Source organism: Melospiza melodia, chromosome 4, assembly GCF_035770615.1.
Source record: "Melospiza melodia melodia isolate bMelMel2 chromosome 4, bMelMel2.pri, whole genome shotgun sequence".
In the NCBI taxonomy this organism is placed as follows: Eukaryota; Metazoa; Chordata; class Aves; order Passeriformes; family Passerellidae; genus Melospiza; species Melospiza melodia.
The window spans coordinates 61,180,537-61,194,696 of record NC_086197.1 but is presented as its reverse complement, the minus strand read 5'-3'; the positions used below and the strand labels follow the sequence as shown (position 1 = coordinate 61,194,696).

Here is a 14,160-nt window from a genome sequence, read left to right as displayed (position 1 = left end):
TACAAATACTTTTAAGTTTGACAGTTTGCTCCAACTGCTTCATCACTCTGGATTATTTTCTGCTCTGTATGTTTGTGGTGAAATAGACTTCAATGAGTTGTTGAACCCATTTTTGCATTGATTCCTACCACATAATTCAGTGCCTTCATGAGCTGAGCTGCTGGTTATTTGCTTCAGCTCCTCAAGAGACCCTGGCTGTAATTCCCTCCCCAAGGCCAGATGACCCAGGCCACAAGCAGCCACCAGCAACAGGACTTATCCCCCTCCATCCTTACAGTGCTAACACTGGGAAAAATCCCAGTATGGAGATAGTATTAAACCAGCAGGAAATAAAACCACCTGAGTGTTGGGAGGTAAGCAGAGGATGTCTAAACATGTGGAAAGCAGACACCACAGAAAGCCTTGAATCTCTGGGAGCAACATTTTTCCTGAATAAAAAAAAAAGGGTGCTGTAGTGCAGGGTTTTCAAAAGTAGGGAAATACGGGCATAAATCTTAATGTTTTGAGGAAAATCAGAAGCATGGATAATACTGCAGCCGAAATAATTCTCAATGTTCCTCAATATGTACTAATTATGCTACACTGATCCCAGACAGAATGCAGATGTAAACAAAGAACAATGGAGAAAAAGAGAAAAGCATGGAAGTTTCAGCTTGAGAACAGATAATTTCCTTTTCTGATTGTTTGTTTATTTGATAATCAATCCAATGTAAAATTATTTATATTTATTTGAGGAGGAATTAATTATTTTAGTCTTCTTCTCCATATAAAAATGAAAAATATATTCATGTGTGGTATTTTAAATTTAATGTTAAAGAACTTGCACTAAACAAAAGTAAACACATAAATAATTAACTTTTTAAAAGATCCAAACCAGTGAGAGTTTTAGAGAAAATTTTAATGCACAGCTTTCTGTTCCCAAATTGGTCAGCAATTGAGAGGAAGGGAATTTGGACACCTTGTTTCTGGCAAATTTTAAGTGTAACTCACTTCTATTCTGCTGCTAAGCAGAGTTGAAAAGGCTTGCTATCAGTCGTCTTCATTAGAAGCAGTTCCAGTCATTGAAAGGAACAAATCTTAGGATTCACAAAAGACCATGAACCTCTAGTCTGGTGCTGAAAACAGCCTCCTCAGAGAAAAAAAAAAATAAATATGCACTCCAATTCAATCTGCTTCTGATTCCGACAGGGTTTTGAGCCTAGATCCTATAATGCCGTGAAGCCTATCCTCACTGCCAGGGGAGAGAATCGGTGATTATTTGAAGCCCTGTAACAAAGTAGAGCATCACAAGGAGATTACCGTCCTCAAAATAGGCTTCCTAGCAGTGGGAGCATGATTTCAGAAAAATTCAGGGATTTCAGTAACTGGTGAAGGGCACATCATGCTGCATGGACATCCTAGAAACAAGAATATTAAGTAAGAAACATGAACATTATTATTTTTTTCCTTTCCTTTCCTCTGGTTGAAAATATTTGCTTTTTTTTTTTTTTTTTTTTTTCCTGAATCCACTAAGGTTTCATAAGAATGGTAATAAACCATTATAATGAATAAAAATTATTGGAAAAAGCCTACATTGACTGAGAGCTACTGAGTCCAAATGTCACTTTCGTTGCCCCAGTCCCTAATTAAGAACAGCTTTTCTTTGTGGAAGATGTGATTCTAGTTTCTTCATAAATTTTCCTACAAAAAAGGGAGTGGGGAGACATAGTCTTGGAAATAGATTTCCAGATATACTCTACCTACAAGGCAGCACCAGCCTGGGTCTGCACAGATTCACTGTGGGAGGTGTGAGCACTGGGAGCAGTGGGGCTGTTCTGCTGCCATGGTTGTGTACAGTCAGGGCAATCCTTTCCCTTTGGAATTCCAAATGGAGCTGAAGTACCAGGAAAGGGCAGGGTATCACAACAAACATTAACACCACATGCATAATGATGCCTAAGCTAAAAAACACAGAAGAAATTAAATAAAGCCGATGGGCAGATAGTTTGGTCAAAGAGATGTAGAATCATAAAGTGATTGAGACTTGAACAGACCTTTAGGATCATCTAATTCCAAGAGCTCTGTCATAGGCATGGAACCTTCCACTACACCAGGTTGCTCAGAGCCTCATCCAACGTGGCCTTGAACACTTCCAAGCATAGGGCACCTACAACTTCTCTGAAGCCTTCTCTTCTTCAGGCTGAACAGCCACAGCCCTCTCTGCCTTCACAGGAGAGATGTTCCAGCCTTCTGATCAACTTAGTGACATCCCTCTGGACTCATCCCACTGCTACTGAAATCAAGACAAAACCAGTAAGAAGAATATACAGGCTGTTGGCAGCAGAGCAGGGAGTATAAGAGAAAACTGTTTTGGGAAAGATTTTGAATTCCTTAAAGTGTAGATTTGCTAGCACTAGCACTGCTAGAGCAAGCACAGGGCTTAGAAACAGTATCATTTCCACTAATGGGTGAGATAGTAAGTTAGCTAGGGCAGAACATGATGTGAATTGTGGATATGGTTTCATACACTTGACTTGAAGTGGTTATTGCTATTCCTGGGTATCACTACACACAATATGGTGCCCTATAGAGCCTCTCATGTTTAAATGGGCAAGCAAGTCTGGGGAAAAAAATGCAGTTATGGAAGCGACTTTCAGTCAAGAGAAAGACATTAACTTGCTGACTTTAACAGCGCCAAGGATTCTCAGCCATGCTTGGCAGAAGATATTAGCTCTTTAACAATCAACACAGAAATGTAGATGTTACAGTAACCTGATTCCCAGTAGGTAATTAAAATAGCTGCAATTTGATATCAGCAAATAGTTTTTCTAGGCTGGAAAAGTGAACAAAAACTACTTTTAGCAAACACTGGAAACCTTTTGGGTGCAGCAAGGGTCACTGGAAATCCCTCCAATGACACAATATGTGCTGGAGTTAGTAGTTGCAAAAATGCATATTATTTTTCTAGTTGTCTTCTGAATTTTTACCTCAGTGTTTGTGTTGAGTTGTCATACAGGCTGCTGTGGTCACTGGCATCTATGCATGATTGTTATGGTGGTGTTTTTCCCTCAGAATGTTGAAGAATAGTGGTAGCACACTGGACTCTTAAGAGAGAAACAGAAAATGCCAGAGAACAGTATCGAGCACGGAGAATCACACATGTGGCTAAATTTTTAACTATGCTGGCAGCATCTGAAAAGGACTTTTCTTCCACATTTGGCAGAGCCAACTGTGTTATAAAACCCCACAGCCTTTTGATAGATCCATCATTCCAGCCTCCAATCATGCTGGCAGACATGGCAGAAACATCTGGGTATTTTTCAGTTCTTGAGTCTCTCACTTTGCTTTAATACTTTTCTTCACAGGGCAACTATCTGTACCCTGGCTGAGGTGATAGCACATCTGTGTTAACAACCTTAATTTCAAAATTACCTAATATGTAAGATGGATTTCTGCAAAAAGCACTGGATGTTTGTGGTTTGATTAGTGATGGACCATGGCTGCAGTACACTTATGGTGACCTTTTCTCAGCTTGTCATACTTGTAAATGTCTTTGTTTCCATGCTATTCAATTCAAAACTGATTGCAATGTGTTCTGACAAGTAAGGGAAGCAAATGACTGTTCTATGATGCCCACTGCACTTTCAGACAAGACAGCTGAGAGGTGTTCCTCCCTTCTTTCAGAGGAAAAGAACACAATTGTTTCTGACCAGGAAATATCTGTGGGAAGTCTTAGAGGAGTCTTGGATTAGGAAGAATTAAAATCAGAATTTCAAGCACAGTGATGCTTTTTACATTATATTACTGGGTCTCAATATTAGCAAAAAGACAATGGATTTTACATATTCCTTTATAGTCTTCTGGCACAATGAATGAACTGACTGTGTAGTGGCTGAAAGCCTACATTGTTTAGTACCACACAATAGTGCAATTTAGGCCTGCTATTGTAGTCTGAAAGGAAATTTCACCAACTTTCCCAGGACATTTAAGAATATGAAAACTATTGCAAATGGCCACGTACATGCAGTAAAGAAGCTTAACCCCCAATCAGCATTGATTTATTTTGTGAAGGTCACTGCAGCAACATAACTGTTTGTTATTCTGCTTCATAGAGTGGCTCTGGGAGAGAGCATCAAGATGGAACAAATTAGCCTAAGTGAGAATACTTAAGATTTTCTCTTTATTAAGTAATTTCCAGACATGGAATCAGTGCATTGCACCCAAGGTGTAGAATATAGAGCACTGGGCAGCAGCAGCTCTTCAGCCAAACAGAAGTTTATGCAAGGATGTATCACGAATTTTCACTTCACTCAGATTAACTGGGATTTGACAGAAACAAATCTTGAGCATCAATCTGCATGTGTTCTAGAATTGTTGCACAGGATAGTACTGGCTTTTGAAGGACTGATTTATAAGAATTTCCACATTACACTGCATTGGAAAAATAGCAGTACAGCTGGTGAAAATAACTGTTAAAATTTATTTCATCACATCTTGTGCTCTTGATTCCATCACATAATGCCCCTATCCAGCAAATGGAATACCTTGATGCTCTAGTATCCCTTTATGATTTTACATATCAACCTTTGACATATTTAAGCTTAACATTTCTTTGGGAAGGTTTAGTCTTTTCTTCAATGTGTATATGGTACCTAAAAGATTAATTTTTTACTGGATCTTCAAGATCCTTTCTGTACAATTAGAACTGTAAATAAGATTAATAAGTGCATATATGCCTGTGAATATTCACTTTGAAGTACCTGTATTTGTTCTTTGTTTTAAGTAGAAATTAATTTCCAAGTACAAGAATATAATTATTTTTATAATTTAATTAGTAGTATTGTCACATAATTATTTTTCCAAAAATAAATTACTATGCTATTATTGAGTAAAGAACATAACTAAACATGCATACATATTGTAAAGACTTTTTAAATCTGTATTTTTTCATATAGGGCAAACACATGTACAGAAAATACTTTTGTTAAAAGGGCAGGAGTTTCTCAGCAATTACATAAAAAGAACAGCAAAAATAAATGGTTTAATGATCAGATTTCTGAGTGGGTTATTCCTATTCTGGGTTTCTATACTATGTTATTTCCACAAGTTCTCTGGATCAGAATAGGGCCTGACTTTCCGATAAAAAGGATTGATTGTCAGAAATTACAGTTCTCAACACTTTCAAAAATCTACTTTCAAGAAAATACAGCAAAGTAAAATTATACCATGTGCATAGTCTTTAAATGCTTGCTACTGAGGCCAGTCTTAAAACATTAACAATAGATGCAACTAATTGCTTCCATCTAGAAATGCAAGAAGACTAAATCAATGGCTGATGGATAGTCTGTTGTGCTGGCTAGCAGAAATAATAAAGTCATACTCTGTCAATGAATAGTTGACTCTAATATTCAAGTCATTTATTGAAAGCCAATATAATAAAAGAGAAAAAAAATCAACTAGATTTGATAAAATTAGCCATAATTCGTTAAAAGTTACCTTTTGATATCTCCCTTGTTAGTGAATTGTTAATGTATTGTGTTCTAATAATCTGGACTTCTCTAAAATCCAGTATTATTGTGTGCATGTGTGTGAGTTAGCAGATAGCTGAATATTGCTCTGAATTGAATGTATTTGCTTAAACGATACAGTCCCTATGCAAGTGCTTTCCTAGTTCAGCAAATAATTGGGAGGGGATTTAGTCTCTGAATTTCTTAATTTTCTCTTCGTCACCATTTCATTAACTAGCCATTCAAATTTTTATTAAGTACCTAGTCCATGAAGTATGTAATCATTCCTATTCTTGGTTGTATCTCTCTGCAAACTAAAATTAACCAGATACTCAATGATGATTCCAAAGTTGCAGAAAGAAATTTTGTCCAGACTAGAAATAGAATAAAATAGCAGAAAACTGGTACTTTGAGAGAACAAGATTACATCTCATGTTCTCTCATCCCTGGATTTGAGTTGGATCAGTTTATTCCAGTTCTGAAATTCACTGAATGAGTCCCTACAATGATATATATTCAGCGTGCTGCTTTGGATGCTAAGCCTCATGTATTTTTCACCTTAAAAGTATTAATCTTCAAAGGATGACAGCAATTTATGGGTTATTTGCATGTTAAGTGGTTGTTCACCACAAGTCACTATCTGAAATGTCAGTGGCAGTTTTGATAACTAGTAATCATGCAGCTCATGATTTCATTGGCATAAGTATTTGGCCAAGTGCACCCAAATTGATTGTGTTAGTTACTACATAACAAAATGAGGACACCTAACTTGTCTATAGGAATTATGTTAGCAGGGTAGGCATTGTCACATTTGACAAGAAAGATGGAGTAAGTAATGATTTTCTTTGGAATATTTGGGATCTTACACCAATGATTTTTCAATGTATTCATGTTATGAATTTATAGGATAAGGTGTTAAGCACATGTTTCAGGTCCATACAAAATCCCTTCTGAAAGAACAGCCTTTTCAGTTGTAGAAAAGATACAAGCAAAGAAAAAAAATTAAAGTCAAATAAAGCTGTTACTTCTTGATTTGGGTTAGAACAAGTTTCATTCCAGCAAAACTTGTATCTTAACACTCTCACGGTACAAGAGTGTCACTGCAATATCTTTATATGACAACAGCTTGAAGTAGTCGGAAACAGATCATGACGTCCAGTGGGATTGGAGGCTGAATTTCATTTCCATCCAGACGAAGGTATCGGAGGCGAGGGATGTTGCCATAATAACCATAATCTTCTTCTAGGGCAATGGAAACTGGGCACATCTGAGTACCATTGACACCTGAAAGTGTAGATCAACATGTTAGGTTATTTTCATGGGAGAAGTTTGTGAAGACAAAATTCAGCCGGGACACAAATAAAGTAAACTTCCACTGACGTTAGCATGGGAGACTGTTGCTTTTGTTTCCATTTAAATGCTTTTTGATTGAAAACAAGCAATATAATGTGATCTGGATCAGTGAATTACATATTTACTGTGGTGCAATGATGAAAAAAGGCCATTAGATGCAAATTTATCCTTGGACAAATGGGATACTAAGTTATACAACTACATGGTAAGGATTGAGAAATAGCTCTTTACATTCTGAGTGAGCAAGGCAAGATTACTTCTGAGGGGTTTTGAACATCTTATTTCAGTAACAGTACATTAATTTTAGGCTGATAATATTCCCTAATGAAGATCTTGCATTCAAAACAATAGCAGTATTGAATCAAAGGAACTTTTTGTATAGTGTTTTTAATTTTTAACATCTGTACTTTTCTATTCTCTGACATTATTAAGTGGATTTGGTTCTAATTGCAAGACTATAACTTGTGCAATGAGGTATTTTTCTTCCTAATCTGAAAGCTAACAACTCCTCAAAATTCTACATACATCATGCATAATTTGTTTCTGTACAGATAAAATTTGAAACCATGGCTTCAATCATTACCCATATTCTGAAGTATTGAGTAGCTTGGGCTTTTTATCTCCTCTAGGTTACCTCTGCACTGTCACTTGGCTAAAATACTTGTTATATTTTGGTTTTAGTTGTTAAATAATCAGGCAGCTTCAAAATAGCCTCTAGAAAACACTGAAGTGTTGTTTGTTTATCAGAGATGTCAAATTCCTTCAACCAAATTATGATATTCTTTGATTGATCTAACTGCTTGAAGATCTTGGCCCCAGACTAACTGAAAAAAAAAAGTGACTGGAGAACATGTATGTAACAGATATTTTTAAACAAATTTCTTTACTAACAAAGAGATAGGAAAAAAAATTCTTCCTTTATATTTAGTAATGATGCCATGCACAAATATTCTGACTACAATCTCCAAAATCAGAGAAATGTTATGAAGTAAAAATAACAACATAACTTTTTTAAACATTTTTTTCCATAACTTTTTTTTTTTTTTCCTCTCCACTCTATTTTGAAAAACTGCCCAGACGTTTGCAACATCTTGGAAGTGGACTCCGTCTTTGTCATGGAAACTAGATAAATACATCCAGTTGGCCAAGGCCCGAAGCTTTTGTTATATCCGTGATAGCAAATTGTGGTTGTTTATCTTGTGAAAGTTGATTAATGTTGGCAAAGCTTTTGGTATTTTTGGAAGAAACAAACTACAGCTTATCTTTATGTGTGAATTTACAACACAGAAAGCTTAAGAATTTTCATTAAGAAGGCAGCTATTTAAAGTTTTTGGTGAATCAACACTATCTAGCAGAAAATATCTGCTTTGTTTGATCAGCACTACTGTTCATAGAGACAAGATGGCTTCAAGTGTATCCTAAATGTCTGTCTTCTCTGACTAAAATCTATCTCACTGCACTCATTTTCACTGAGTTAATTACTTCAGGCTTGAAGTGAGGCAGCAGTTATCTAACCACAGGCCACCTAGGAAGAAGTTATTTCCTGATGATGTGTGGTATGAACTGGTTTGGGTTTTATTGTTCTCTTCCCATAAACAGTAAATCCTACCCAAACTATCAGGGGAGTAAAAGCCTCTCTATTTTTTTCTCTCTTTCAATACTCTTCATGGATATATGGCTGAATTTTATTTAAGTAGGAGGAAGAGGTTTTTCCTTCCAGAGGTACAATTCACCTTGCCATGATCCATGTAGAAGTTGTGTCAGCCTAAGTAAACCATTTAGACTCTCTGTATAAATTCAGAGAGAGATGAACGCTTCCAAAAGGGGACTGACAGCTCCTTTAGATGGGATGAATTTCCCTATACAATTGTGCGTCCCTTTCCATGGAGTAGGAGGTCTGTATGACTACCACAAATTAGATTTAAAAATATAGGATAGTTCATTCAAAGAAGATGAATTCCACCACTTGTTAACAGAATTGTTATGTCCTTGAATATTTAAACATGAAACCTAGAGCTGCTGTACGGGAAAACTGCCAAAGTTCTCATTAATGGCTAATGCTGTATGTCTGCTGAAGAAATGCAGAAGATCTTTTCCCAGTAAAACTTACAATTTGGGAAAAAATTTTAGATACATGGCCCAGGGATTTCTCTCTTTCTCTAAATGTGGTATAATATTAGCTAACAGTATCTATCTTGTCCTCCTGGTGTTCTTCCAGAGGAACTTACTGTTTACTCCCTTTCATTTGTCCTTTGATAGCACTGTAATAATACCACCTGCTGACCCTTGCTCACTTATTACATCATTTCATACCTTCTCTTTGCTTACTTTAACATTCTCTTTTCCATTATTTAAAAATTCCCCCAGAGCCTCACAAGTGTATGTCTCAGGTAAATATGTGGGCACGTGTGTTTTAAAATGCCATAGATCAAATGTGTTACAAATCTGTTGGAGCCATAATTAGTTTTGGATTTATTTTGATTTTACTTCCAAAACTGGAATGTTTTTTTCCCTCTGTGTATTGCGATCCTTAGGGAAGGGATTGTAGGTGAAATTCTTGTTCCACTGAGACAAATGATGAGGCTATCATTGGCTTTCCTGGGCTTCAGAAGAAGACCTTGTATCTTCATAAATGGTCTCTGGAGAAATAAGGCCATGCACTTATATGAGGAATTGATATTACAAAATAGCATATAATAAAACAGAGTCAAATGGTATTTACATAGAAATCCTGATGTCTGAACTCTTGCAATGACAACAGTGTAACTATGAGACACCAATAGAAAATAACGCAGTGGTTTGAAGGAATACCTGAGAATTAATGTTATAAAAAGGGCTCATACTGCACACATAAAAGTAAACCTTCAGCAGGACTCTTTTGTGGAGGAACTAGGTCAGGACTTTACCGCTATTTTTCTTTCAAGCCTTTCACATTGATTATCTTAAAATAGTGATTGATGTGGGTTAAAGAAGATGAAACCAATCTGCAGAATTAGTGTCAGCTCTGACTACTCTGGCCTGATGGAATTACATTCTTTGTTTGCCATCCTAAAGGCCCTTTAAGATATTATCTATCAGAGCAAAGTCTCAGGGAGACTATGTCATTATCCTTTACTTGAACAATTATTCTATGTGGTAAAATATCCTTGCATGATACCCAAGTTTCATTTAAGGTATCAGGTTGCAACTATTTTATATTCAGTTACTAATAATTTCCTTCTTTTTTTCTTTTTTTGGCTAAAGTCAGCCACAAGCCAACTTGTGCTTAAGTTGACAATGATTTTTGAAAAGTGGTAAAGGCACTAAGGAATACAAGATTTGTGGAAAAGCATCATGATTCAGTTCACAGGTTATGTGTCATTGGAACATAAGATTTGATTTTGTACATACTACAAAATTTAATTTTCATGGTCTTAAGCTTTGTCAAACTTTTTCAGGGAAGGAAGACGACTGGACAATTCTTTAAATACTACCTAGACACAAAACTGTTCTTAAACTGGACAGGCTACATTCCATTGATTTCAATTTTGTGTCCACTTGAAGTGAGAGAATAAAGTCTGCACCTGAGGCCTTGCAGTGAAGCAATTAAAATAAATCTCTTAGTAACCAGGGGCCAATGAAATATGTTCAGAAACAACATCTGTCATAAGCTTTAACTCTAATTAACACATAGAATTCTTTCAGGCCACTAAAATATGTGCCACTTATACACATTTTTTATTAATTTATATGATTTCACATTTTTATTTTGCCAAATGCAATGAATAAATATAAATTATCAAGAAGTATCTTCATGTCATAGATCCTTGTTTTGTGCAAAAGCCAAACCATTATTTTTAGCATATTTTTGGACTACAGTGGCACAAAAAAGTGGTAAAGGACCATGTATTCAATTAAATCATCATGATGAGAAGATAAATATAGAAACTTGGCTTCCTTCCATGCAGTGGTGAATAAAAAGTCATCATTTTTATTTTGACTTTTGGCATGAAATGAAGTACTTACTGATTAGATACTTTCATTATATAGAGTATGTAATGTCCCTAACTACCACACCCCCTCTCTACCTGGATGAATTTGGAAACAGTCCTGGAAATGAATCTTAAAACCAGAAGGCTTCTGTTGCCTTGGGTACAAAACCTTGTCTCATTTACACAAAATGGAAAACTTTTGAGGACATCAATCTTAATAGAACATATATGCTGTAAAATCCATAAAACACAAAAACATTTTGCTCAGAGAGGTGGTGGATGCCCCATGCCTGGCAAATTTCAAGGTCAGGCTGGACAGGGCTGTGAGAAACCTAATCCAATGTCCCTGCTTATTGCAGGAAGGTTGGAATAAAGGGACCTCTAGAAGTCCCTTCCTTCCCAAAATATTCAATGATTCTATGATTTTAATCACTTTATCTCAAAGACCATTTTTACTGTGAAGTAGACATTTAAAATGGAGATGGTTTTGAAGGGTTTCACACTGGTAATACACACTTACTTTTGATTTTGTTGTGATCAAGATGAAGGTGCTCAAGATGAGCATTGATTGGTGGAATTTTAGTGAGCTGATTGTGAGACAGCTGTAGGTCTAGAATAGATGAAACATTAAACCCATTTGGAGGGATACCATCATCAGATAGTTTATTGTAGTTCAGCCTAAGGAAAGTCACTTTGGGTATTGCACTGAAGTAGTTTTCTGGTATGACTTCGATGGAGTTGTTGTCCAAAAAGAGCTGCAGTGTATTAGCTGGAATGCTTAAAGGCATTTTCTTGAGTGAATTTTTTGCTATGTTGAGCTGCATGAGGTTGTTGAGTCCTTGGAAGGTGTCACTTTGAAGAGCGCTGTCCAACAAACTGTTCTGGTGCAGGTCTAACATAGTAAGGTTTTCCAAGTGGCTGAAGACTCCTTCTGGGATTTTAGAGATTTTGTTTCTAGCTAGTCTTAGCTGTTCCAGACCCACCGGTAATGGAGCAGGCACCTCTTCCAACTCATTATCTTCAAGGAATAAGTAAAGCAGCCTTTTCAGCTTGCTCAGCACACCATTCTCAATCCCACTGTTTGTGATCTTATTCTTGTTCAGATTTATCCATCTCAGATGAGTGGCATTCGCAAAAGGCTTTTCTGAAATGGTTTCAATTTGATTGTTTTGAAGATAGAGGTACCAAATTCTGGCTGGAATTGGAGGTATTTCTTTAAGTCCTTTGTTATCACAGTATAATGCATTGGGGAAACTAGGAGGACAAAAGCACTCCTGTGGACACTCAGAAGTATAGTGAGACCAGTGGCCAGGATCCAGATCATCATAAACTTGTCTCACAGTTCGAGTCCACACAGAATTGACCAAGAATAAGAGCCAAAGGCTTGTATAGACTTTCAAAATCATGGTGTTTTCCTTGGAAGGGGAAAAAACAATTAGCTGTTTCTCAATAAAACTCCCTAGTAGCATACTAGATTAACAATACAATTTTGCATATAAAATAATATTTCCCTTATAAACAGCCAAATTCTTCCCTCCAGGGTGGTATCCATGGCCTGTTAAGGGAAAACTGAAAAGTAATATAAAAAGTATAAACAATTCTGTGCTATATAGTGATAAACATATCCCTGATTCAGCTTAGACTCCACATTGGCTACCAGTTTGACTGATGTTCATGCAAGTATCATTTCAAAAAATATGAAAATATGGATAACTTTTAGATAATAAATCAGTACCTCTTTTACATTTGTGTAAGTTTTCCTGTACAGACCTACAATCTACATTATATAATGGTTAATTTTCAGAGAAGACATCATTACCATGATGATATAAATACTATAGTACTCAGTGTTCCTCCTTTTAAAATTAATCATCCTCTCTTTTCTGTTTTTGCTCTCTCTTGAATTATAATGACATCTGTATCAGATTTTCCAGGGTCTTTTGTCTTCATTTAAAAGTAGAAGATCAAATAGTGTTTTAACAGCTGTTTGTTGGGCATGTTCTTAAAAGCTTGGAGGGAATATGTTTGACTAATCCATTCCCCTCCTCACTCACTCTCTCATATCCAAAGTTACAAATTTCCTTCCCTAAAGCAAACACACAAAACAAATGCCTGCCCTAAATGACACAAAAAAGAAACCCTAATCAAATTATATCCACAATAAGTAAATCCTGACCTAACTGTTCACATAGCTTTATGCATTTTTTAACTATTTTTCCTACTTAATGATATGCTTTTTTTAGCCTCTTCCACAATTATAATTATGAACAAAATTATCACTGATAATTTACTCAGAACGGAAATATTTGTGTAGCATAAAAACAGTGCCTTACAAACTCTGTTATCTTGCTCACTGGCTCATGAAGGCAAACAAGCATTTTGCAATGTAGAAGCAAAAGACTGATAGCTGAAATTTCTGGTCAAATTAGGAGGTTAGCTGTAACAAAAATAGTATTTAAAGAAAAGTAAATTCTCTCATAGGATTAATGTATCAGTAAGGTTAAGAGCTCAGTTCAGTTGCTGCATATGATATGTAGTAATTTAATAGTTTTCAACATTGTTATTAGCAGTAACAAGTGCAGAATCCTGTACCTTTTCCAGCCCCAGAAACTGCTATCTGGAAGCATTCCAAAGAAAGGGACAAATAAAGTATTTTTAAAGAATAACATTTCTATTTTGCACAGTGAATTTGCAACCTTCTTACTCTGTAAATATTCATAACCTTAATAACACTTTGAAAAAGAAATATAAAGCAATTTACCTTTTTAGTCAAATTCCTGGAGCTATCTGAAGCCAGTTAGAAATCTCTGTAAATTCACCGCTTTTGGCTGCTAACCCCTGTGTTTGTTTCCTGTCCTCCTAAGAATTAGCAGCATATAAAACTGGAAGTACATACTAGTATTCCCAGCTGTATTTCCATGCACACCTTATTAGCTATTGCTTCTAGTTTGACATTGTTTCAGAGTTTGGGCTTACCTCAGCTTTCTTGGATCTTCTTCTCTTTCTATTGGTCCCTGTTGTTAGACTGTAATAGCTTGAGTCAGGCTACAAGCCGTGTTCTAGGAATACAGCCTCATATATACGCATCAGTGCTTACAGCTTTTAACCCCTGAAACAGCTCAGGCACCTCAGCACCTAGGCAGGGAAAGAAGGAAAGCCTGGCCTTAATATCAACCAGCCACTGAGCTGAAGGCATTTGATTTTTTATGTTCTATCAGATGAGGGGAGCTGGTCTAGATGAAACAGGTAGCCCAAAGTGTGCAGTTATTCAAGATTTTTGTTAGAAGATACTTCACACGAGAAGCTGACTTACATCATAACTCATTCTCATAATACCTGACTTGGCCACA

General features: G+C 36.3%; 1 protein-coding gene across 2 annotated transcripts; it reads right to left on the bottom strand.

Moving 5' to 3' along the window:
* Nucleotides 1-4,898: 4,898 nt before the first annotated feature.
* Nucleotides 4,899-13,840, bottom strand: KERA (keratocan). Of its 2 annotated transcripts, none has more exons than XM_063155914.1 (3): nt 13,787-13,840; nt 11,331-12,225; nt 4,899-6,770 (listed from the first exon to the last, which is right to left on the bottom strand). In XM_063155914.1, the coding sequence occupies exons 2-3, from the start codon at nt 12,214-12,216 to the stop codon at nt 6,598-6,600; spliced, it is 1,059 nt and encodes a 352-aa protein (XP_063011984.1). In that variant the 5' UTR covers nt 12,217-12,225; nt 13,787-13,840; the 3' UTR covers nt 4,899-6,597. The 2 variants fall into 2 exon arrangements, with proteins under 2 accessions (XP_063011984.1, XP_063011983.1); XM_063155913.1 differs by lacking the exon at nt 13,787-13,840 and adding an exon at nt 13,572-13,773.
* Nucleotides 13,841-14,160: the final 320 nt, after the last annotated feature.